Source organism: Neomonachus schauinslandi, chromosome 7 (assembly GCF_002201575.2).
Source record: "Neomonachus schauinslandi chromosome 7, ASM220157v2, whole genome shotgun sequence".
Taxonomy (NCBI): Eukaryota; Metazoa; Chordata; class Mammalia; order Carnivora; family Phocidae; genus Neomonachus; species Neomonachus schauinslandi.
Window position 1 is genome coordinate 137,467,494 of NC_058409.1, and position 26,787 is coordinate 137,494,280.

Consider the following 26,787-nt stretch of genomic DNA (forward strand, 5'->3'; position numbering starts at 1 on the left):
TTCTGCTCCCATGCTTAATCCAGTCCGTCTTGCGACCAGTGGCTTATATTTCTGACACAGGAGTTATTTGTTCTGAGGCTGCCTTTTCCCTAAGTTGGTTTCCTGTCTATTAATCTTCCATATTTTCCTCCACTTCTTAACCTCACCACTTTTCTCCTACCATATGCTCCATGGAAGTGACTCCATTTTTTTCCTGAGTTGGGTTTTACAGAATGTGTTTTGTTACTGTTTTGTGGCGACTGTTCCCCCCAAAAATTCCTGTAAAAAGAATCCCATTCTTTAAACCTAGAGTTTTCCTGCCATTTTGGGTATAATCTAGTGTAACTAATATCCTGTTAATTGTTGCACATACCAATGACTTTTGATGCTTCAAGGGACTCTCCTTAAAAATTCTTGAATAAGATTGTGGGTCTCATTAATCCTTTGAAATCTTTCTAAATTAAATCAGGTGCTTATTCAACCACTGTGCATTAACACACTGAATGCAGGGGGCTGGTTCCATCTCTTACTTCCTTGGGGTCTCTGCTTTGATGTGACCCTATGAGTGAGGCTCTCCTCCGATCTCGTATAAAGTAACCCCTCTTGGTACTTAATTCCTTTACCCTCATTTATGTCTTCAGAAACATTCATCACCATCTGTGATAGATATTTACTTGTGTATTTGGTTTTATTTCCTTCCCCTTGTTGGAATGTAAGGTGTATTTCCAGTCCTTAGACCACATCAAGAAATATTTGCTTGAATGAATGGATTTCCTTAATTTATCAGACACTTATTTAGCACCTGCAGAATGGCACGCGCTATTCTAAAATGTTAACCCATCTCTGAAGGGATGGTTATCCTTGCCTTTCCTTCACGAACACATTTTCTCTACTATTCTACTTTTCTGGAGAGAATTCATATTTTGAGCAGCTGCTGTCCTCTGTCTGTCTTTTCTGTTCATGGTCTCTTGTTTATGTTCTCTTCCATCATGATTCTGTCTCCTTGAGGCCATGGGAAGAATTGGTTCCAGTTCTCTGGATTTTCCCACTCCTAGAATGGGCACGTGCCCACGTTTGGCACAGAGCATGGTCCTGAAAACCTGAACTCAAGTGTACGATGGTGGGAAACCCTATGACGGTGTGTAGCCATCTCCCTCAGAGCCGTGTGCCCAGCTCTGGACTTCAGTCCACGCATTGTCTTACTATTCTCGGGGCATTAAAAAAGACCAATTCTTATATATGATATAAATATTTAGGGGTGTGTGTAATTTTTTAGTGTCTAAGTGTTGTAGGCTGTGTGTGATTATTTCCAAAAGGCAGAATCAATATAAATACAGATGACAATTCTAGTATTCTAAATTATTTCTATCCTCAAATTCTGGAATTCTCTGTATACTCAGGGACATGTAGTAGGAAGAGTTGTTTCCACGTTGGGAAGGACTTGCTGATGATGAGGGGACGTGGGGATTGAGTACGAGACAGTTGTGCTGGTTTTGGTGCCCTCTTGTCTCTCCTCCAAGAACCTTTTCCTGGGAACCTGAGCAACCATTCTGCCCACTGTGTTGGTGGGAGTTTTGAGCAAGCAGCATGAGAAGAGTCTCCCCGTGTGTGCTAGGAGCAGAGAGGTGACACAGGGCTCTTCTTTGCACTCCTCAGCTGGCTGGGAGTTCGTGGGGCCAAAGTTCTGCTTCTGCCCCCGCCTCACAGTCACTGCAGATAGCAGACCCAAGTACCAGCCCAGTGGTTAGTTTTCTAGAAAACCTGCTTGGGGCATCTGGGTGGCTCAGTTGGTTGGGCGTCTGCCTTCGGCTCAGGTTGTGATCTCAAGGTCCTGCGATCAGGCCCTGCATTGGGTTCCCTGCTTAGCAGGACGTCCGCCTCTCCCTCTCCCTCTGCCCCTCTCCCCTGCTCATGCTCGTGCTCACTCTCTCTCTCTCTTTCTCTCTCAAATAAATAAAATACTAAAAAAAGAAAAAAGAAAACCTGCCTGGATTAGCATCACTGGCATGTAGCAAGCTGGGGAAGAGAGTTTTAGCTGTTCACCTCTGGGATTTTCCAGATTGCCCCAAGAAAACTTCAACTCTTGGCCTAAATCTGTTTCTTTAATTTTCTTCCATGGTGCTTGAGTTAGAATGGAAGGTCAGTGTCTTAAAAGTGCATCCACACTCTTGAATGTTCCTACACATTGTTTTTCTTTAATACGTGTTTCTTGGCCAGGACATACCCCACCTTGCACTCCCTGAGCAGTCCCCAGGCCTGTCCTACCCTTTGGGTGCTTACGTGGCGGGGTTGGCTGCCTCGCCAGGAGGTGGGGCCACTGGGGCTGGTTCATCTCCTGGTGGATGTCTGCTCCCAGGAAGCAGCTGGGGAGAGTGGCTGACCTTGAGAAGAGACGGTCGGGTGTCTGCCGTCGTGTTGAGCAGCTTCTCAGGACTGGTTTTGACCAACTCTTGTGGTTCATGTGGCAGAAATGCCACTGCTGAAGTTTTATTTTTTCTCTAGAAAAATAAAACATGCCATTTTTCACGGCTTCTCAAAACCATTGGATTGGTACTTTGGCTTTCCTTAGCATGTCATTCTCTTTTGCAATAACATACTGTTTGTTGCCATGTAGGCAAGTGGTCGATATTTAAAAATAGAATTCCCCAATTAGGAAGTTCTACAGATACTGTTCCAGAAAGTCGTTGTGTGTATGTGCACATATGAAGTACGTGTGCATGTGAAGACTGCATTTTTCATGTTCTTTAGGTCCTTGCTTTTTATATCTTCGTGTTTTTTAGGGATGAACGTTGTAAAAGTATAAAATGAATAATTACGGAGTAGACTCCGTCAGCAAATGATTTTGTTATGTACATGAGTTTATATGTAAAGCTGGCCAAACTTTGATCAACAGGTGCAGCTGACTTAATATGTTTAATCCTATACCAAATCAGCAGTGATAAAAAAGCAGTGGGTAGATTTTAGAACCACATGCAGATTCCGTGATCAGTCTTCACTGCGTCCGAGTTCGTCATGTACATGCTACTGCACGTATACGGCACTCATCAGTGGTGTTCAGAATTTTAAGGAGGACAGGTGTCAAGCAAACAAACTGATTTTATTTTAAATTCCAAGAAGGGATTTAAGGATATTTTTAACATATTCCTGTGAAGATGTGTTCCAACCTTTGAACAGATACATATTTGAACAAATGTGGTGAATGGAAGAGCTGTTATCATGAAGTTTTGAAATATATATGTATGATCCCATGTGAGGCATTACACAGTGAAGCCAAATCACTCTTCAAAAAGTTTGGTTAGCCAGTTTCTTAACTCTTACTGATTTATAGCAATTGGAGAAATACGTGGAGAAGTGAACCGCAAATTTATGATTTCTGCGATTCCCAAGGGATGGCTAATACTTGAACTCATGTCTTTGAGGAATATCTAATTGCAGTTGTCAAGTAATTGCTTCCTTTAAAAATAGATAAGTGGCACAGAGAAAATGAAGAAGTTCTCTGCAGTAATACTTTTTATTGGCCAATTCAGGATCTTGTTGCTGAAACTGTCCTGAGATTGTACTTTAAGGTGGGAAATGCCTGGGGAGACCGTTCATTGCTGATCGCTAAACAGTTGAAATCATTCTGTCCATCAGGTTTTCACCTACAAGCAGAGCACAATTACACACCAGAAGGTCACTGCTATGCACCCCATGAATGAAGACGGCGTGGATGACATGGCCACTTTGACGGAGCTCCACGGGGGGTCCATCATGCATAACTTATACCAGCGATATAAGAGAAATCAAATATATGTAAGTTCCACTTGAATTCTTAAAAAAAAAAAAAAAAAAATCCCTCAAGTTTGAGTGAATGCTAATTTTTGTTTTCAAAGGGTATTTCCTGCCTTTTGAGAACCTGACCATCTCATCTAAGTAAACCTGTGTTTCTGGGAGTTTTGCCAAATTAAAAACATGGTCCAATAAATTATGTTCTCATGTTTACTGCTTTGATTTTATTAGAGGGGATTACTTTCTATTGAAGGGTAATTTGACCTCTTCGGGTGAGTGCATTCTGTTTTGTTAAGTGTTTTGTTCTATGAAGAAGTCACCAGAATGGTTGTCTTCCTCAGTTAAGGGCTGGGGGTGGGGGGTGTGAAATGCAGATTTGCAAACAATAGTACCTTGAGCTCCAGCTTTTGTCTCCTTTTCTTGATTTTTCTCCTTTTATGGATTTTCGCATTTTTTTCTGGCTCTGGAGCCCCTCCAGGGGAATATTTGGATTCAGGGAACCCATCTTTCTTATTTGTAGGATTGCTATTTTGAAGGGAGACATGTCCATAAAAAGCAGGCGTGCACATTTTTCTCTCAACTTTTGTGAAATGTGACTATATCTGTATTATAAGAGTAATAGTTAGAAATCATTTCAAAGAAAGAAATCATTTCTATAATACATAATTACTTTTTGACATTAAAGTACATATATTAGCTTATCTGTCAAGATTGGCCTGCGGATTTTACCTTTTTCATCTGCCTGTTTCTAAGTCCTTACAGTAAAGGGGCCAACGGCTTACATATTTTTTTCTTGTCAAGTTCAAATTTATAGGGTTTTTTGAAAAAAATTTTTTTAATATTGTAGAAAATTCTTGATCTTTTAGTAATTTTTCTTCTTCAGCAGTTATGCTTAATTTTGCCAATACGTTTGTGATTTCTGATGAATAACATCAGCCTTTACAGCAAACTAGTAGGTGCTTACGGAAACTCAAGGCCTGCTTAGTAATTCTTGTTTCACCAATTTATTTACCCTTAGACGAGGAGAGGAGAGCTGGGAAATGAGGAGTTATTTGCGGGTTTAATGCTTAATTTTCCTCTGCTTTTTACGTTGCGAAAGTGTCATTTTTGCCAGATGGACGTAATGTTTGCCACGTTTTTAAGCGGCCCTATGGAGAGAAATGCAGTGGGATTCTAGCTCTCTGGCTGAGCTTGCCTACGCGAAGTCTCTAGGTTACGATGTTTTCCATATGCTCTTCGGGAAGGGTAACATTCCCATGTGTTTATGAAGACATGGCTGTCTGTTCTGTGTTGTGCATGTGTCGATGGAACTCTGCGGTCAGAAACCTCCAGGGTGACCAGTGGCCTCCCTCCTTCCTGGGGAAGAGCCACGACCTGCATCCAGGTTGCTCTTCCTGGGTATTGAGTATTATTTGACGCTGCCACGGAACTTTGTTTACCTAGCAATTTCCTTGCTCAGTTTGTCAAGGACTAACTTTGTCTTTCCTTTTTTATGTGTTTTTAAAGATTTTCTTTATTAGAGAGGGCACGAGCCAGGGAGAGAGGCAGAGGGAAAGAGAAAGGGAGAAGCAGACTCTCCGCTGAGCAGGGAGCCCGACATGGGGCTTGATCCGAGGACCCCGGGATCATGACCTGAACTGAAGGCAGACGCCCAACCGATTGAGCCACCCAGGAACCCCTGACTTTGTCTTTCTTGAGCCAAGGACATTCCCAGGCACCTGGTAATTGTGTGAGAAATGTTTGTAAAACACATGCCATATGTATTAGAAATAACATCCTAGTTGATGATGAAATGTGAAGCTAGATTGACAGTTTCTTTATGGGTATGTGTGTCTCGTAGGTGAGTATTTCAGAATTCACCCTCTTCTGTCTTTAGGTGCAAGTTCTTATTCTACATTTAATAGTCAGGGAAAAGTCAATCCATTAGCAGGGGCCGGGGGAGGGGAACTACCCAGGGGGTTTAAAAGGCAGAGCCTTTTTAAAGTTTTTCCTCTCCCTCTTTTTGTGATGACGTTAAACCTGATAGCTAAGTGGCCCAATAAAGCCTGCAAATAGGGTCTTGGTTTTTCCCCCTAGAATGAAGATCTTTTTCCTCCCCTTTGAGGGAAAAACACGGGATTTTTGTACCTCCAATTTACAGGTCAGTTCAGTTAATAATGCCCTTCTGTGCCTGCCTTTTGAGACTTGGATAACTGAATTGTCATAAAGCAGCCCCTCGATTTTCTTATCGCTGATGCTGCTGGAGATGGTTGCCAGGATGCCTCAGGCTCTGCCCCATCAAGACAAAACGACCACCTGTCAGAAAAACCACAGCTGTCCTGCCTTTTATCCCCGCTCTGAGCGATGCCCGTCTATAGCTTTAAAGAAGAAAAAAATTACTCGTACCAGAGGTGCTGTATTAGTTTTCTTTTGCTGGCATAAAAAATTGCCGTAACTATAACAACTTAAAACAGCAGATAGTGACCTACGGTTCCGTAGGTCATGGTCTGGCCGGGGTCTCCCCAGCCTCAGATCCAGGGTTGGGAAGGGCAGTGCTCCTTTCTAGAGGCTCTAGGGGACGATCTGTTTCCTGCTCCTTCTGTTCATATGTGCAGTTACAGGACTGAGGTCCCCGTTTTCTTGCTGGCTGTCAGCTGAGGGCTGTTCTTAGCTTCCACGGGTCTGCTTCCTTCCACCTTCAAAGCCAGCAGCGGTAGACCAAGTCTCTCTCATGTTTCAAATCTCTCCTTCCTTCCTTCTCATTTCTGTCTGCAGCCAAGACTTCTCTTAGCTTTTAAGGATTCCTGCAATTGGATGGGGCCCACCTGGATGATTGCCCTGTCTCAGCATTTCCAACCTTAATCACATCCTCAAAGTGCATTCGGCCTGGATGTCCAGGGGGCACGTTCATCTGCTTGCCATAGGTGGCCTCCTTTGAGTCATGTTACGGAGAAGGAATCCCCGTGGGTCTTCTCCGACACTCTTGATCTTGCATTATTTCATTTGTTGGCTTTCTGGTCCGAGTTAGCAGGTTACACAGCTTGCTGATGAGCAGACCCATCACCAGGTAGAAAGGTCTACTGCCTTGTGCTAAAAAGGACCATTAGTTTTTTTTCTCTTTGGGGACCCCCCTTACTGACTGAGGACTTTACCAGACCCCAGTAAGATATTTTCCCCAGCCATTACCATCCTCCATTAAAATGGGGTAGGCAGCCATAAAGATTATGATAAAGCACTCAGAGTAGACAAATCTGAGTTGAGCATGCTTTTCTCCACTCGCCTCCTCTTGGGCTCTCTCTTAATAATTTAATCTGTGTGTCAGTTTTTTAATTTGTTTTTTAAAAGGTCAGATGTCATAGCGATGTCATAACCCCTACATCTGACAGGACTGTTTTCAAATCAAATGGCAAGTGAGAGCTTCTAGAACCTTTGTACCTTTCCCGCATCTTGTCTGTACTACCAGGTGTTTATTTATAAAGCTCCTGCCTGGAACTTGGCCCTGGATCCTTCAGGGCAGACACTGAACAGACTTCTCTGTCAGTGTGTAGGTCTGCATGACCCCAGCTTTGCCACTGGTCCTTTTGGGATCTGACCCCTGGTTAGAGCAGCTCTACTCTTTACATAATTGCCTTGCATGAGCCCCTTACTTTTGCCCTAATGCTGGATTCCTTTCCTGGAACTTCAGGTTCCTGGTGCTTGAGGCTCCATCTCATCTTTCCCATCCTCTGGTGACTTCCCAGCACTATAGCTCCTAGCCTGGGACCTCATCCCACACTCCACCCTGAGCCTCTTTTCTATGGGCTTCCTGCCACAGGGCCTGTTCCATGATGGCCTCTCTTCGGGAGAGGGTCTGATGAGGGTCCCACATTCCTCTGTCTCCTCCTACCGCTCATGAGACTGGGTAAGGACAAGTACCCACACCTGTTAAGTTCCTAAAGGCTCAGGGAGAGGAGGAGCAGGGCATGTGTTTGTGGGACAAAGAGGAAAGAGATAGGGAGAGGTAACCTGTAGGTAGGCGAGAAAGCCTGGCCTGACCATGAAAAGCCCTGTGGGGGGACGGGAGGGGCAATAATGACACTTCAGAGGAGGGATAAGAGTTGGTTAGGAAGAAAGGCTAGTAGACACCATACAACAACATGGAGAGACGAGAGTGAATTCAGTGTGATGGACTCACTAAATTGGGGGAAGTTCCTTTGCTCACGGCATCTGGTGTGTTAGGGAATATTGAGCCGGTTGGACGAGGTAGGCAGGCTGGGGTCAGGACATCCTTAAAGCAGTGATTCTCAACCAGGTGATTCTGTCCCCAGGGGACATTGGGCGCTATCTGGAGGCATTTCTGGTTGCCTGGCTAAGGCAGAGGATGCTATCGGTATCTGGTGGGTAGGGACCAGGGGTGCTGCTGACATCCCACGGTGCCCAGAACAGCCCACAACAAAGCATTATCTGGACTGCAATGTCAGTAGTACCAAGGTTGAGAAACCTTGATTTGCTTATAGTTAGTAATGTTTGGGCTGAGCGGTATAGAAAGCACACCATCTTTGCTAAAGGTTTTTGAAGAGAGAGTTTCCTCAAGGGAAAACTTAGACAAGTTGATAGGGAGGTGGTGTGGTATAGAGTAGAGAGGGTAGATTGGCGGAGAGAAGGTTGCAAAGACACCACGGCAAAGCGATGGAGGGCTTTAGCCAGGGGCGGGGTGGGGGGTTGGGGGCAAGGGAAGAACAGACAGGAGAAGCGTGGGGGAGGAAGGGTTCGTTTTCATGACCCCCAGCCTTGTGAACGCCCAACGGCCATGAGAACATGGTGCCGACAGTCCTGGCAGCTCCTCTAGGAGAGGAGAGCGGGGAAGACGAGCTGGTGTTGGGCGCCTGTCTTACTGTATTCTCTGGAGCCTGGATCATTTCAAATAGTTATGTACCCAGTGTCTAAACACAGTGTTGACAAGAGCAGATGAGGCTTCTGTTGTATTGAACCTAAGCTCCGGGTCTGCCAAGCAAGCTCCACGGTGTGGCAGATTTGCTTTCCGCCAAATGGGAGAGAAGCCCAGTGTGTCCGTTACAGGGTTTGTCGTGCTCTGGGTCAATGGCACGGAGGAGCCTCCTCTCCCAGCCAAACCACATCGCGGAGAGAGCCGCAGGCAACGCCAGAGCTTGTCTGCAGTTACGGCGCCGGGGATGGCTCCAGAGGAAGCCGGGCTCCGCTCCACCCAGCCCGTCCGTTAGCCTGTCGCTCTTGCCGGACACACAGGGCGGGGATCAGAATCAAACGAGCCCCTCTGAAGAAGCTGGGGCCGTGACCGAAGATAAATGCGTGTGAAAGCACAAAAGATTCCTCAAGGTTCGTGTAGTTTTAGGTGTTTCAAAAATATCCTCCTTTGGTGAGGTGGCGTTCCAGACCGAGTCTGTAAATGTTTGATGATGTTCCTGAATTAACTTGGAAGGCTGCTACTTTCTGCCAAGTGTAATGAGTTGGCCGCGGCGAGCTAGAGACCTGTCGGCGGAGCAGGCCGGTGAACTGGGTTCACGTGCGGGGAGACCCCGGGCCACTGACGGTCCTCAGACCAGGCGCGGGGTGGACTTGACGGCCTTGGACACGCGTGGCTAAATCTGCATTTCATTTCCTGGAGTTGAGTTTTCCCAAAGTAGACTCTTCGGGGCTGTTCCGTCCCTTCCCAAAGCCAGGGTCAAGTAACAGAGTGCGTCTTTCGGATGCCGGGATGGCCTGGAAGCAGGATGGCGTGCAGCCTGGGCATGTGCCTCATACCGGGAACAGCTGAATACAGTGTGGTTTTGTCAGGGGCTTTTTTTTCCACATGAAATCGAGACCGGTGTTGCCAGAAGATGATTGTAACCATCTGTCTGACAATATGTATTTTTAAACTTTACCAAACATTTATACTCTTGAGTGGCTACTTCCACATCAGCACATGATGGCGGCAATTAGGAACATTGTTTGTACGATTTTTTTTTTTTCTTCCTTTCCTGCCTCTCTTTTGGGTCTCTTTTTGGGTCAGATTCCTTTCAACAAGGAGGGAATTTTAATCAGAAATTTACTCAAATTAAATGGAAATGTCACTTCTAAATTTCAGAGCTTGACTTCAGTAACAACTTGACTTACCTGTTGTCAAACTTACTAGTTTTCATCAAACGTGCTTAACAGTTTTTTTAATTGTTTAAAACTGTTTTAAATTGTTTAATTGGATAACGACAACAGTTTTGTTTTGTTTTGTTTAAGTATAGAAGGTAGTGGACATAGAGCACTAGAACACAGTTAAAACATGAATTTATTTGGTAGATTTGTGGTCAAATCATGTGCCTCCAAGCTATCTACATGGGTGCAGCCCTACTTGCGTGCCAGGCTGAGTGCTAAGCTCCAAGGATGCAAAATTACTCTTGTTGACAGTAATTGTTCCTTGAAAGATTAGATAAATGAAAGACACTGCCCCTCCAAGACCTCACAGTTCACTGGTGAGGGCAGACACAAGCAAACCATTGACAGTTGCTCAGGGTGATAGTGAGTGTGATAAAAGTACTTGGAACATAATGAATGAGTATCCGAAGGAGGAAGGAAGGAAGGGGTCAGAAAATGATTGCCAGGGGGCGCCTGGTGGCTCAGTCAGTTGGGCGTCTGCCTTCGGCTCGGGTCGTGATCCCAGGGTCCTGAGATGGAGCCCCACATTGGGCTCCTTGCTCAGTGGGGAGCCTGCTTCTCCCTCTCCCTCTCTCTGCTGCTCCCCCTGCTTGTGCTCTCTCTCTCTCTGACAAATAAATAAATAAAATCTTAAAAAAAAAAAAAAAAGATTGCCAGCAGAGGCACTAGTCATGCTGAGTTTTGAAGGATTCATATGGGAATTTGACCAAGAGGGAGGCTGGCTCATTTCTAGCAGAAATCAGCATGTGCAAAGACATGAACTAGTATGGTGCATTTGTCCAACTGCAGGACATTCAAGATGCTGAAATGTTATATGCAGCTGTCTGGCAAGATGGTCAAGAGCAGGTGAGGAAGGGCTCCGTGTGTAAGTGAATGAGTTTGAATATATTTGTGAAGGCTGAACGGGACAACTTTAAACACGAGTCCTGGGAAAACTCACTCTGGCCGCAGGGTGATGGTTGAGTGCAAGATGCATCCCAGTCTAGGACCAGCGAGCTAGATGGGAAATGATGGGGTTCCAAACCAGTCCTGGGGGAGTTTGAGTATGAAGGATACTGAGAGGAAGAATGTAAGTGTTTGATAGAGTTTGGGGGCAAATAGGCTGAATGTCTGTAGGATGAATCCCAGATTTCTGGATTGACCATTTGGGTTGAACATGGTGCTTTTGTCAAGATGCCACTAAATGAGGGGCGCCTGGGTGGCTCAGTCAGTTAAGCGTCTGATTCTTGATTTTGGCTCGGATCACGATTTCAGGGTTGTGAGATTGAGCCCCATGTCGGGCTTCACTCTTAGCATGGTGTCTGCTTGAGATTCTCTCTCTCCCTCTCCTTCTGCCCCTCCCCCAACTCGCACATGTGCACTCGCTTCTCTCTCTCTCTCGCTCTCTTGCTCTCTCACTTTCAATAAATAACATCTTAAAAAAAAGATGTCACTAAGTGAGAAGAAATAGGTGTTTTGGGGAGCTCAGTCTTGTCCATGTGAGTTAGAACTAAAGGTCATCCAAGTGAAGATGTCCATTGCGCCGTTGAGCGTATGGATCTGTAATTTAAAACTGAAGCTGCATTCAGGATAAAGATACTGCTATATGGAGCTGAGATGATCAAGAGGGAAGGAAAGAAGAGAATGGTGGATGGGAAATTAATCTGGCTGATGATTCGCACTTCTTAAGTTTTGCTTTAGGAAAGTATGGCACGGCCCTGACTTTAGCGGATTTCCCTAGTGCGTTTCAGATGTCCCTGTTCCACATCCAGCTACAGTCACGATCACATGATGAAAAGCAATTATGGTTTTTATTTTCATTAACAAAAACAATAAATACCCCTGATTTACATGGTATTCTCACGTGGCCATCGTGTGGGGTGAGAGGATGTGTGTTTATGACTGATCAGAATCTTAGGCCCAGAGGGGTTAAGCAGTTTTCCAGGGAAGGTAGCTCTGGGCTTAGGACTTCTTGGGTTCTGATGACCAGACCTTGTTGTGTAGACCATTAGTTCTCGTGGCTGAATAGTGCCTTCCTAACAGTGGCATGGATCCCTCTGTACCTCAAAGCAGAGTGCATCTGAGGCCACTGGGTCACTTTTAGTTTTCTGAGTTATATCTCTTCCTTTTGGTGGGGGGAGGAGATACTAGGCATTACACCCTGATGCCTTTTGAAAATCTTGAATTGGTAGACTTTGGATTGAAGAAATGCAGAGAGTTTCTTCCAACGTTTTTAAGCAACATGTGCTACAGCTGTTTCAGATTATTAAAGTGGGCAAGGAAATGTAGTTTTTGGTGAGTTATGTGGAACTTTTCTGACTAGAAAAATTTGTTATGTGCTTCAAAGTAGAACGTCCTTTCTGTTTCTGAAAAGCCATGCAAATGACCAAGCTCTTTATTCTGGTGGAATTTGGAATCCAATATGAGGAGGCCAGTACCAGGTCCTACCTCATGTTTGAGAATTTCACGTGTCCAGAGTCTGAAATATGGCGTCGTCATGGAGGTTTCAGGAGCAGTAGAAATACCTTTTTATGGAGGGATAAATGACACAACATGTAACAAATGTGTGTCACAGCTCTTGGGATTTCTTACCAAGTGATCTTTGCTTCCCTTGGTACTTAATTTACAACGGGGCTCTTCTTCGACCCCCTTCGCTTGCCAGTCGCCATTTTTACTTATATTACATTTGAACTTGACTAATTCATTGAATCTCTTATCCATGCAGCCTTTGTTTTAGTGATACAATGACCCAGGCAGAGTGGTATGTTTAAGGTAGTGGGGGAAGGATAAGATGTCCTTGGCCATAATTATTTTTGCTGATAGACCGCTAAGATTTTGCCTAATTTGTCCTCCTTTGAATAAACTATTAGGAACGACTGCTGTTGTTGTTGCCATGTTGTTTTACACTTCTGTTTTATGGAGGTTCAAAAGTGCCACTTGGCACGAACATGGGCACGAATGATGAAAACTCAGTAAGTGACTGGCCCCCTCCCCGCCGCCCCCCCCCCCCCGCCCCCGCCAGCTTCTGTAACTGTTAGGAGAATAATTCGTTAGGACTCAGGCTGTTCTCTCACCTTTTGGGAGCCACTCAGACTCTCTTCTCAAATATCCCAGTTGAGTGACCCTGAAGATGGTGGGATTTGTTGGAGGGCTCTAAGCAGGAGAGTTGTCATCTTCAGAGGCCCATGGGTCAAATGTGGCGCTTGGATTGAACATGCAAGTCCACGCTGGGAAATCAGTGAGGAAAGGGGGCTTTTATGAAAATCTGAGTGAGGCTGAGGTGGGAGATGGAGGGGAAGGAGACAGAGTCTAGAGTTCATTGAAAGGGGAACGTACAAGACATAGAGACATTGGCCACTGGTGATGAGCTGGACAGAGTCTGGGGGGATTCCTCTTCCGTACATGGGTGAGCGGTGGAGCCAGGGGCCGCCGCAGAGCCAGGGTGTGGCGCACCAGGAACCGGTTCCTGTCCTTGATCTGACTCACCGGCTCTGTGACTGTAGGGGCAGCACTTAGCCATTCCCTCATCTGTCAGAGGAGGCTAACAGTGGCATCTGGCCTGCCCGGATCTCAGGGTTGTGTTGGAGCAAGTGGGGACTGTGAAGATGTGTCTACATGGGTAGGACTGTCCTCTGTGCCCCACAATTATGAAATGTCAGAGAACGTTGTTTTGGAAACATGTAGGCTTGTCATTTAAAATCTGGTGACAAGCCTTTTAAGAAATGACTTAGGCCATTAGTGAGAAGGTGAAGTAGTAAAGCTTGTGCACTCATGTTTTAAGAGCCTAATTAACCTCTCATACTTAATGGAGGTCTTACATTAGATGTTTTTTTTAAATTTATTATTAAGGTTTTACTTAAATTCTAGTTATAGAGAAGCATTTTTAACTCTAAATGAGACAAGGTTTCCTGTAATCTTAAAAAATAAAAATAGGGACGCTTGGGTAGTGCGGTTGGTTAAGTGTGTGACTCTTGGTTTTGGCTCAGGTCCTGATCTCAGGGTCGTGATACCTAGCCCGGTGGTGGGCTCTGCGCTCAGCATGGAGTCCTCTTGGAATTCTCTCTCCCTCTGCCCCTCCTGCTCGTGTTCGCTCCCTCTCTAAAATAAATAAATCTTTAAAAATAATAATAAAATAGCTTTAAAAAATTAAAAAATTGGGTTCTCTGTGTATACCAGACACGCATTTTACATATTCTTTACTTTTTTTTTTTTTTTTTAAGATTTCAGATTACTGAGTTTAGTTCAAATTAAGCCTGGTTGTTTGCTGTCCCCGTGTGTGGGAGTCCATTTGTTGAATTTACTGTCACCCACAACCTATGTATTTATTAATATTTGAGCTGTAATGAGATTATTTTGTCCCTGAAAATCTAAATGCCTTTTGTCTTCTCCCTTACTAAACGGTCTGTAATTTGTCACTGGAATATTTTTGTTGGTCAATTTGGGTTAAAATTTGAAGGTACATGTCCAAAAATGGAGTGTGATGCTTCTTGTTATTTACCCTTAATTCTGTGCTTGTTTTCAGATCTCTCCTTGATATTATAAAAAAGAGATTAATGTATTCTATCAGTCCCAAAATTCTCAATCTTTTTAATTTTTAAAATATTACCAAATACATGCAAACTCTGTCATCGTGACCATTTTAAAGTGTATAGTTCAGTAGTGTTATGTACGTTTACGTTGTTGTGAATCGTTTAGAACTCTTAAATCTTTCTAGAACTGGAACTCTGTGCCCATCTGGGTGGCTTATTCAGTTGAGTGTCTGACTCTTGGTTTCGGCTCAGGTCATGATCTCATGGGTCATGGGATCGAGCCCCATGTCAGGCTCTGCGTTTAGCCAGGAGTCTGCTTGAAGATTCTCTCCCTCCGCCCCTCCCTGTACTCGTGTGTGCACTCTCTCATGTGCACGTACTCTCTAAAAAAAAATAAATCTTTAAAAAAAAAAGAAAAATAACTCCCCCATCCCCACTCATGTCAGCCCATGGCAACCACCATTCCACTTTCTGTTTCTGTGAATTTGACTACTCTAGGTGCGTGATTTCAGTGGAATCATACAGTATTTGTCCTTTGGAACCAGTTTATTTCACTTAGCATAATGTCCCTAAGGTTCATCCATGTTGTGTGTGTCAGAATTCCCTTCCTTTTTAAGGCTGAATGGTACTGCACTGTGTGCGTGTACTATATTTTACTTATCCATTCTTCCTTTGATGGATACCTGGGTTGCTAACACCTTTTAGCCATTGTGTGATATTTTTTATACACCCTGGAGAATATAAAGTTTGAAAAACCATTCTTCACTCAGTAGGAATATAGCAAAGAAAATAAAGTGCTTGGAGAACATGGATTTAAGGAAAACCTTGAACAGATTCAAGACCTGTTGTAAATATGTGTAGGTTAGCTCTCTTTGCTTAGAGTATTTAATATGGTCTAAACTGGAGGGATTGTCTTTTTTCTTAGATTATGTATTTTATATGTTGGAAGCCTCTACCACAAAGTGGAAAGGACGCCAACAGGAGTACCTGCATTCTTAGAGTCCCATTGGAATATAGCCATATACCACTAAATGCTTGATCTTTTAAAATCCGGGGCAGCTATTTTATACTTAAGCGATCTCTCTGCATCTGGCAAGAAGGGTCCTGAACATTGTGGAGACAGGGGAATTCAACTCTTCATCTGGCTTAAAGATATGCAAGTGCTCGTGGGGTGTCACGGAGTTAAGGACAGGCACCTGCCAAGGTGCTCCTAACTTAACAGTGAAAGTTTTAAGCAGTTGAAATGCAGATCATTTTGAATGTGTGTCTTCATTTCATGCATTACATGGTGTGTGCAATGCAAAGTAAAATAGAAACCTGGCTTGGTATCTTCCATTAACTATACAGCAAAGCAATCTCTTATCTGCATACTCTTCCAGCACCTACAGCCATTCCTCCAACACAGCAGTCTCAGAAGGAGAAGCCTTCAGCCTTTTATTCCACAGGAGATTGGGAACCACCTCAAACGGTGCTACCTGGCGTGCAGGGGAAGGTTGAGAAGCTGCGGTCTCGAGGAACAATCGGGAGCTCAGGATCTGGGGTTGGTGGGTTGGTGGAGATGAGAAGACCTGTCTACCTCAGTCAGTGTGGGCGTCATTGTTATGGGCTGAGAGACTGAATATGACCACAAATCCTTAAAAGAATAAATTAGGTACACTAACCTGGATTTGAGAACACAAAGGCATGTGCTGTACATTTCCAGAAGTTTTCCATCAAAATGGGAAAAAATCAGGCTTTCTTGCATAAAGTGATGAAAGTCTATTTTTAGTAATATTTCTACGGAACTTATAATTTCTCCACAATGTATAATAAGGGACCACATGATCTTCATGGTAGTTGACTAGATTGAAAGATGAGGAACGCATTTTCAACATCTTGTTGGGGAAGTCGGTCATGAAGATCAATATTGTTTCAGGAGAAGTGTGCAACCACCAGAGCCATGGCGGTCAGTCATTTGGCGTGAATAACGTCTTACAGCTAAACCAACTTTGGATCTTTGTCTTTCACCTCAAATGATGTGCCTTTCGAGGCTCTTTGTGAAAGTGTTCTATTTCACGTTATTGCGTGGTTCCTCCCTCTTGAAGTGGGGACCGTAACTCAACAATGGAGCGATCTGTAGATGTGTTGGAATGACGCTTCTGAGCCAGAGACACTGTGGGGTCTCAGCTTACAGGCCAGCTCCGACTGTGTGGCAGTGACTGGGCTCAGTGGGGAAAGGTATCCTGATGCATTAGAGGGTCCGCCAGGCCTGACGGCCAGTTCTGCAGGCTGCCTATGTGCTGGATGTCGGCTGTTCAGCTTCCTTCCTTCTCCTCTAGAATCACGGCGGGGTAGGGACTGGGGAGGGCACATGTGTGATGCTGCTAACTGCCATAGCCACCAACCACATTGTTGTCCTGAAACACTTGACAGCTCTTTCATTGGGCAACGTGCAGTGTAAATTACTTAAAAATAAAACCAGGCACAAGACCATTTTGGATGTTCCAGCTTCAACTCTGCTAACAAGCTTTTCATGCCCTTGGCTTTCCTGCCCCCGTACAAAAACCATGTCCTCCACACTTCCAGCATGAGTGATCTCTTCAGCCACGCTGTATGACCAGAGGGGTTGCCCAACCAGGAAGGGGTAGCATGCCTAGGAGGTTTTGACCAAAATAATCACTTTCCAAGTAAAGCTTTTGTGGAAAGGTTATGATACTCTTTATGAGTAGATCAGTACTTTTTAGAAGAAAGGCTCATCTCCCCAAATTTTAGAACAACCATACAAACATGTTATGACAAGGTGTGCAAAATTTTCAACACATGGGCTGGGGGTGTATCATTTAAAAAATTTTTTTTGTTTTTTTTGTTTTTGTTTTGTTTTTAAGTAAGCTCCACGCCCAGTGTGGGGCTTGAACTCACGAGATCAGGAGATGCATGTTCTACTGACTGAGCTAGGCAGGCGCCCCAGGGCGTATCATTTTTTTAAAAAGTGTGTTAATAATGGGTTAATATCCTAATATTAAGGAAATTTAATTCTCAGCTTGATACTGTGTGGCTCTTACATTTTATTTGTAACTGAGAAAGAGGATTGCATTGTGCCTGCCTCGCTGTTTTAAGAAGGAAGGCATTAAGTGTCTTGATTTCTGCCAAAGTAGGAAAAAAGTGAGAACATATTTCAACACAAAAATGAACAGTTTTGATATTTCCATAATAAAAATAATAATCGGGGCAGCTGGCTGGCTCAGTCAGAAGAGCACGCAATTCTTGATCTCAGGGTTGTGAATTCGAGCCCCACGTTGGGTGTAGAAAATACTGAAAAATAAGCTTTAAAAAAATCCTTTAAAAAATAATCATATAGGGGTGCCTGGGTGGCTCAGTCGTTAAGCGCCTGCCTTCAGCTCAGGTCGTGATCCCAGGGTCCTGGGATCGAGCCCCGCGTCAGGCTCCCTGCTCGGCGGAAAGCCTGCTTCTCCCTCTCTCACTCCCCCTGCTTGTGTTCCCTCTCTCGCTGTGTCTTGCTCTGTCAAATAAATAAATAAAATCTTAAAAAAAAAATCATATAGCTGCCAAAAGGTAGAAACAGGTCTGATATTTTAGACAAAGTAGTTTAGGGGGCTAGACACCCAGAGCTCAAGCACTGCCTCCTTCACCCCTGCAAACAGTTGATGTGAAGGAAGGCACCAGAGCCTGTGGTCAAAGTGTTGATGGAGGACGTATGCATCTTCCAGGGAAGTAGGTGGTTCTCTGTTGTCCTTTAGAAGTAGGACACTTTCTTCCCCAGAGGAAAAAGCAGTTTCCATCTTTTTTTATGGCCAGATCTTTCCCACAGTGCCCTGGCTGGGGTAAATGGACTTTCTGGAGAGTTGAGGTTTCCAAAAACCTAACCATTTACCCATTAAAGCACTATATCTTTTTCTTTTTTAAATGGAGGTGAACTTACTGTAACAGAAAATTAGCCACGTTAAACTATTCAATTCAGTGTATTTTAGTACATTCACAATGTTGTACAATCAGCACTCTTGTCTAGTTCCAAAGTATTTTCATCACCCCAACTGGAAACCCTGTATCCACTAAGCAGTCACCCCCCATTCCTGCCTCCTCCCCCTGCCCATAGTAACTACAACCAATCTGTCTGTATGGATTTACCTTTTCTGGACACGTGAACTTTGGCGTCTGGCTTCCCTACCTTGGTGTAATGTTTTCAAGGTTCATCCCCACAGTAGCTCACATCAGTACTTTATTGCTTTGTGGGGCCGAATAATAGTCCATTGTATGGGCATACCACATCTTGTTTACCCGCCCATCGGGGAATTGACATTTGGGTTGCTTGACCTTTAGGCTAGTGTGAATAATGCTGTACTTGTTGTTAATTCTTTTGGTTATATATCTAGGAGAGGAATCGTTGGTCATATGGTAATAACTGTTACGTTTTTAACCTTTTTGGTTCAAATATTTCTAAAATATATTGTAAACCTCCTTACGTTTGAAGACCGTTCCATGGAGCATATGATACTTTGCTGGATGTTCCTGGCAGTCACCATGAATATAAATGAGTACAAATTGCCACATTGTGGTACAGATGTTCTCAGGATGTTTCGACTTTCTGCCTAGCGTTGCTTGCTTTTCCTTTCCCTGGGCAGCATCGTTGTGCCTTGCCAAGGAATGTAAGAAGAGAAGCCTCTGCAGTTGGGTTGCTCGGGTTCAAATCTCACCTCTACCACTTCCTGGCTCTGTGGGTGAACAGACATAAAATTTACCATTTTGACTATTTTTAAGTGTACTGTCCAGTGCATTAAGTACATTTGCAGTGTTGTGTAACTATAACCATGGTCTGTCTCTAGAATCTTCTTCCTATCCTGAACAGAAGCTCCGTACCCAGTAAACAGTGACTCTCCGTTCCTCTTCCCCAGCCCCTTGGTGTCGCTCTAGTTCTTTCTTTCTTTCTTTCTTTTTTTTAAGATTTTATTTATTTATTTGAGAGAGAGAAAGAGAGAGAGAGAGCACATGAGAGGGGGGAGGGTCAGAGGGAGAAGCAGACCCCCTGCTGAGCAAGGAGCCCGATATGGGACTCGATCGCGGGACTCCAGGATCATGACCTGAGCCGAAGGCAGTCGCTTAACCAACTGAGCCACCCAGGCGCCCTCTAGTTCTTTCTTTAATCCCTGATTCCTGAGAGCTACCTGATGAGGAAGGAGATGGGGAGTGGACAGTCCTCTGTACCTGGGATGGGATGAGGAGGTCACTGGGAACAGGGATTTGGGCTTGGGCTGCTTCCCCATCTTTCTGTGGTTTACCTGTCACTGCAAGTCCTCTTTGAAGTGGTTCTGTTTGTTTGTACAGAATGACAAGATTTTGTACCAAAAAGGTGTAGGAAAAACGTATGCAGAGGGGAGCCCCATCGGTCCTCTTCAAGCACACTCAGGTGGATTCTGTTCAAGTCCGAGACGGGTGGGGCCGTGTGGCCGGCCCCCAGCCTTCGGAGCATGGAACAGCGTGAGCGGAGGCGACGTGCCCTCGTCCTGCACAACCCCCCCCCCACCCCCCCCGCCCACGAGTGCTGTGTGTAACCCGGCGTCCTTCTGTCTCCCCGCCCCGTGTGCTTGCAGACCTACATCGGCTCCATCATTGCCTCAGTGAACCCCTACAGGACCATCGCCGGGCTGTATGAGCGGGCCACCATGGAACGCTACAGCGAGTGCCACCTGGGCGAGCTCCCCCCCCACGTCTTCGCCATCGCCAACGAGTGCTACCGATGCCTGTGGAAACGCCACGATGACCAGTGTGTCCTCATCAGGTAACCGGCCAGCCGTGAAGCTGGCGGACGGCTGGCCAGGAGGCCGCTCGGGAGGGAAGCTGGTGTCAGGAGCCCACCACTGGCCGCTCAACCCAGCCAGCCCCCAGGACCCCAAACCTGCTTAGGAGCTTAATGAGAAAAATGCTTCCTAAGTACCCGAATTTCTCAGGCAGAGTTTTCCGTTTCAAATAGCTTGATAAATACAGCTTTCAAAAGAGCCAAACTCACTTAGAAAAAAGCAAGAGGTACCACATTTGTTGGCTCTTGGCCTCAGAATAATTCTTCCATTTTTCTTTTCTTTTTTTTTTTTTTTTAATTTGCCTTAATTATTCTTTGGTTTATTCCAAGAAAATGTGTAGTTCTTTCAAATTTAAAATGTTATATATATTCTAGAGTGAGAAGGCTTGTATATTTGAGCAAGAGATCTTTTTTCTCTAATTCAGTAAGATTACATAGAATTTCCCCAATTTAAGCATTTTAATGATTTTGAATTTTTTTTTTTAAGATTTTATTTATTTATTTGACCGAGAGGAAGGGAGAGAGGGAACACAAGCAGGGGGAGCAGCAGAGGGAGAAGCAGGCCTCCCATGGAGCAGGGAGCCCGATGCGGGGCTCGATCCCAGGACCCCGGGTTCATGACCTGAGCCGAAGGCAGACGCTTAACGACTGAGCCACCCAGGCGCCACCATGATTTTGAATTTTATTAAACTAGCAGAAGGGGCACCTGGGTGGCTCAAGTTGGTTAAGCATTAAGCGTCCGGCTCTTGATTTTAGGTCAGGTCATGATCTCAGGGTCGTGGGATCGAGCCCGTCAGGCTCCATGCTCAGGCCCGTCTGCTTGGGATTCTCTCCCCCGCTCCTCCCCCAACTTGGGTGTGTGCTCTCGTTCTCGCTCTCAAACAAATTAAAAAAAAAAACTACCCAGAAGACCCACTATCGAAACCTACCACTAGGAACGGTCTAAAAAAGCAATGGAATATATTTCTTTTATGGGGCACCTGGGTGGCTCAGTCAGTTAAGTATCTGACTCTTGATTTTGGCTCAGGTCATGATCTCAGGGGTGTGAGATTGAGCCCCACGCCAGGCTCCACGCTCAGTGCAGAGTCTGTGTGAGATTCTTTCCTCCTACCTGCTTCACCCCCAGCTCATGCTCACTCTCAAAAAAAAAAAAAAACAAAAAACTTTTATTAACTAATTCAAATTGGCCTCATCACTTACATTCTAGTGATATCCAATTGGATCTTCTTATTAGTTCTTTATCCCAGAATCGTGTTCTAGTGATGTTCAGAGCGCCCGTGGATAGGACCCAGAGTAGATGTGCTGAGCCTCACTTTCCGTGAAGTTTCCATGGACTACCCAGGCACTGCCTCATTCCCGCTCCCAGGCCTGCACTCATGGGGCCCGCCTGTCACTGAAAGTCTGGAGTGTACCACAACGGCTGGTGGGAAAGATTTGGACTTCTGTTGTAGGTGACTTTCTAGTCCCAACTTGTGGCAAAATAATTACATTATTTCAAGAGGAAAGGACAAGGCACTTTGGATTTAGGTGAGATGATAAATAAGACCCTCTTGAACCCCTCCGGATTTCTGATTCAGTGGAAGTAAGACAGATGGAGAGCCATATGTTAGCTTTAGACTTGAAGCCAATCGGGCTGGCTAACATCGAAGCCCCAAATTAGACCAAAGCACCTGATCCGGATGCAGGCAGGTGAGTGGTGGCCACGATCACTGCGGGAAACCAGTTCCCAGCCGGTGAGGAGCAGACCTGTCCTTCCTCCCAATTCACTTGTCAGGGAAGCCACCCCAGCTCCTGGGGGAGGAAAGGTGAGGTGTAGGTGTGGGCAGACATGCCCGAGGATGTCCCTCACTGAAACCCCAGGGAAGGGAAGCAGCCCCCACCAGCTGAGGACAATTGGGAGATAAAGGGTCCCATGTGGCACCTGTCCAAAGATGAGGACGCTAATGGGTTCTGAAGGGTTAGTGTGTTTTGGACACTGTGCCAGGAACTTTTCAGGCATCACCTCATTCAGGTATCAGATAGCCTTCCAACAGCCCTTTGAGGTACGTGGCTGCTCAGTGGTATCTGTCGGCGCCACACACGGAAAACTGCTTTAGGGATTATATTCTTCTTACCGACAGTTTTTGCCCATTACACTAGTGCATGGGTCTTTGCTTTTACAACAAATCAGAATTACATGAATAGAATAGCAGAACTTTGCCTTTCTCATTCTACCTCTCTCCCTGCCCCTTAAGGGGAGGCAAGCATCTGGGCAGATAAAAGCTCTTTTCTTAATCACTTTTATGGTGCTAATGTCCTGGGCTGTGGAAATAACTTGGAGAGAGAGGCTATCCATTTATTTAGTTAAGTAAATGAGTCATTATGACTTGTAGTTCATCAAAATGAAGCTATTTAATATATTTAAAAGGGGGGGGCTTCCAAGGGTCCCATTTCTAATCAAGAAACTTGCCTTATGTCTGGAAGCACTGTTTGTAGGCTCTTGCAGGGAACTTCACCAAAGCTCGGAAGTTAGAATATAAGATCCCCATTTCAGCATACAGAATATAATTTAATACGATTAACAGGAAGAAAGAAAACTTAATCAATTTTAAGAAGGTCAGATTGTATTCCACACTTAGGTACCTAAATATTTGCCATTGATAATTGCTTGTGTTTCTTACTTTCAATGGGAAAAATGAGAGGATGACTCATATATCACTTGCCAGACAGAGTAGCTTGGGAAGAAAGAGGAAAATCAAACGAGGTCATTGTTCATATGTGTGTGTGTATGTGTAATAAAACGGAAATGGGTTGGCATTTTCATGCCAAAGACTGCGGTATTTAAAAATAAGGTGGGAGGTGGAGGGAGAGTGGATCCCAAATAGAAAGCTCCCATTGTGTGACACCCATGTGAACGGAGTAACTGTATTTATCTAAATTAACTCAGGAAATGGAGTCTTTAAGAATAGAGTTCTCATTAAAATGTGTCTTGTTTAATAGATCTCTCTGGCAGTTTTTTTTGTTTTTGTTTTTGTTTTTTTTTATTGGGATTTGGGGATGTGGGAATTTAGAGAAAATTGAGTCTAAAAATAAAACTTGTAGGTTACTGTAGCCCTATGTGGATTTCCTCGGGCATAATCTGCCCCCTGGTGGATACAATGTGTTTTACTACTTTGAAAACATTTTCTCATGCAAATACCTTTAAAATCAGAAAATAGGCCTGTTTGGAATTAGAGAGGACTTGAGAGATCAGTTTTTTCCCCTCCCTTCAAGGGAGGTCCAGCTATTTGGTGGCAATGCCAAGTCTCTAGGCTCCTAATCCGAGCCTCTTGTGTTGGTCTAACTTTCAAGCTTGTCAGCTCCCCCAATCTCTCGTTTTACCTGTTGGTGCACATTTAAGCAAATGCTTACGCTATTATGGTTTTTAAAACATGTTTAAAACTTGAATTTTTCTTTCATCTAACTGGCAAGATCAGCATTTGATCTTGGTTGATCTGGTCCATTTTACATTGACTTGGGTTTCTCATACATTGATTGGGCAAGTTGGGTTTATTTTATTACGGTCTGTGGGTGTATGTGACCTTCTAAGATCTGTAGGGTAGGTAAGGCCTGTGGCTAATTCACTATGAAGCTCATTGCCCGGGACAGTGTCTGGGAGAGGGCCAACATTCAACAGCTGTCCGTCCCAGCATAGATATACAGAGCAACTGTGGATTTGGGACCTTTGCTTTGCCTTGCGTGTTTTGGTTTTCCAAAACAGGATCGATTATCCACCTAATGGATAATTAGATGTTCAGTCTTCTATTTCTAGGAATATATTTATAAATGGTCGAATTGGAACAGTGAACAAAACTTGCGTCCAGGGTTAGAAAGGCACCAACCTGAATAGGACTTGAAGCAGGCCTCTTGTTCACGTAATATGGCAGGTTACTGTGCTAGACTTTGGCAATTAAAAATTAATAATATCCAATCACTGCCTTTAGGAACTTCTTCTCTGATGGGAAGAAACTGATGTAACTAATTTCAGTACAACCTGCCAAATGCTATAACGGAAATATGTCCATGGTTGCTCAGAGAAGGTGGTGGTAGATCCTCAGGAAGGAATTCAGACAGTACTTCATAGAGGAAGTGATGTGCGATTATGAGTCAAAGAACGTGTAGGAATATGGCTGGCATAGAGGGGAGGAAGGGCACAGAAGCATTTGCCAAAACACAGATATTGGAAAAACAAGGGTCATTAGGAAATGGAAGGTAGTCCCTCCCCTCTCCACGGTGCACCATCACACTGGGTCTCTTCCTGGTTCTCTGGGCGCTCCTCACTCGTCCTCCACCTGCTCATCTTCCATCCAACCTTTCCCTCTCAGGTCTGCAGAACTCCCTGGTCTAAGATGCCTCCCCCTGCGTCCCTCCCCAAACCCCGCCTGGCCGGTTTCTCCTCCGAGTTCCAGACATGTGTCCAAATGCCCTGAGCTACCATCACAGAGATGTCTCCTGGGCATCTCAAGGGTGGCATGTCCTAGATTCATGCTCAGTTTCTCCCAGAAATGTATTCCTCCTTTCATGTTCTCATTCTCAGCAAGTGGACTCTCTATCCCACCAGCTCGCAAGCCTGAGATCAAGAAGTCCTTCTTGGAACTAGAAGTCCTTTTCCTCTATATGCCGCCCCCCTGGCCCCCAGGAAGATAGAAGTCTACACAGTAAAGTGTATTGACCTTATGTAGACGGCTCGATGGGTTGTGACAGACGTGTACACCTGTGATGCGATGCTCGGATCAACCTGCTAGGAAGCTCCCTGGGTTTGCAGGAGTCCCTTCCCTTCACCTCCCTGTTGCTTACCACCCTCTTGACCAGGTCCTGACCAGGGCCATCAACTGTACCCACCCCCCATCTTTCCCGAGGCCTCTCACTTCATATCACTGCTGCCCCCCCCACTACCCTTCTACCCTCACCTCTGTCTCCGCACCTCCCGTCTTGCCTCCTTCCATGCATTCACTCCATTCCGTACTCCACACAGAGTGATTCTTTAAAAACTTGAACCTGATTATGACAGCTTCCTGCTTAAAAACGGCCTCGTGACTTTGATTCTGCCTACGAACACATCTCAAAACTTTTCATATGGCCTATGAGGAGGCCCCCTGTTAGCGCTTTGGGTTATTTTCCTTTCTCCTTTTCATTTTCATAGTTTTGTTTGTTTTGTTTTGTTTTAACAGTATAAGCTCATTTGGGTTCATCTAGAAGAACATGTGTTCTCTGCAGCCCATGTTTGTGTTTGCAATCATGTTGGCGCCAAGGGTTAGGACTCTAACTGCCATGGGCTAATGAGAAAAATGTAGGACTGGCTATGTAAGGGATGTGTTTGCTGTAAGTGAAGGTAGAATAACATCGTAATTGCCGTATGAGTTACTGTGTTAGGGCGGCGAGAAGAAAGGAATGCGGTGGATTAAATGAGTCAGCACACTACCCGTGGTAGGACAGGGTCCAGGCTCCGCACACAAGGAGTGAGCCCGTCCCAGTGCAGAGAGCTCTGCAGCTTGAGCAAAATGACATTAACCAGTGGGGTAAAATTAGCCCTGTTCATTTGGATTTGGGGGGTGTTCTATTTTTGTTTGTCGTCTTAAATTTGGCTTTATATAGTTCCGTGATGAGCATTAGCAAGGACGTATGTACGTAGTTATATAGATCATTGCGCTCTAACGTACGTGTTCCGTCATAGTCTCCATATTACCAAGCAGGTGTCGCAACTCTGACACGCCCTGCCCAGACCTGATATCAGATCCCACAGGTGAAGGGCTCCGTCCTACAAGACTGCCCCCTCCACGTCCCCCCCAACTTAAGACACCAATCACAAGTCCAAGTTGTTACCTGTGCTTCTGATGGACGGGCCATAGATTGGAGGTTCCGGCTGACCCGCTCCACACACACACTTCGATGAATTTGCTAGAATGGCTCACAGAACTCAGGAAAGCAGTTTACTTACAGATGACAGGTTTATTATAAAAGGATATAACTCAGGAAGAGCTGGGAGAGATGTATAGGGCAAGATATAGGGAAAGGGCCCTCAGCTTCCCTCCATGTGTTCACCAACCCGGAAGCTTTCTCAGCGGCACCTCCCACCCCCGTCCTTTTGGAATTCTATGTGGGCTTCATTACGTAGGCATGATTGATTGAATCATTGACTCTTGGTATTGAATTCAATTTCCAGCCCCTTTCCCCTCCCCAAAGGTCAGTGGGGGGGGGGGGGGAAGGAATTGAAAGTCCCAACCTTCTAATTCTGTGGTTGGTTCCCCTGGCAAGCAGCTGCCAACAGGAGCTTTCCAAAAGTCACCTCATTAACATAACAAATGATGTCTTTATTGCTGTCATCATTTAGGAAATAATGAGGGTGTTAGGAACTCTGTGTCAGAAAGGAAGATGAAGACTCAAGATATATTATTATTCATAATCACAGTATCACACACCTATGACATGTATATCATACGTTACATCTGTCAGTATAGTGATGGGTAACTTGAAAATGTCAGGGGTTGTGACTCATGATCTTCCTTGCCACCCCACTCCCCTATTTAACTAGTTCCTGAGCGCCTGGGTGGTTCAGTCAGTCATGATCTCAGGGTCATGATCTCAGGCTTGTGAGAT

At 44.9% G+C, this 26,787-nt stretch overlaps 1 protein-coding gene across 1 annotated transcript in view; it reads left to right on the plus strand.

The window, feature by feature from the left end:
- The window catches only part of MYO10 (myosin X), a 209,187-nt gene that overhangs the window by 82,505 nt on the left and 99,895 nt on the right, over positions 1-26,787 (plus strand). Inside the window, 2 exon segments of the mRNA XM_021702489.2 lie at positions 3,613-3,771; positions 19,967-20,154. Of these exon segments, the coding sequence (XP_021558164.2) occupies positions 3,613-3,771; positions 19,967-20,154 (347 nt within the window).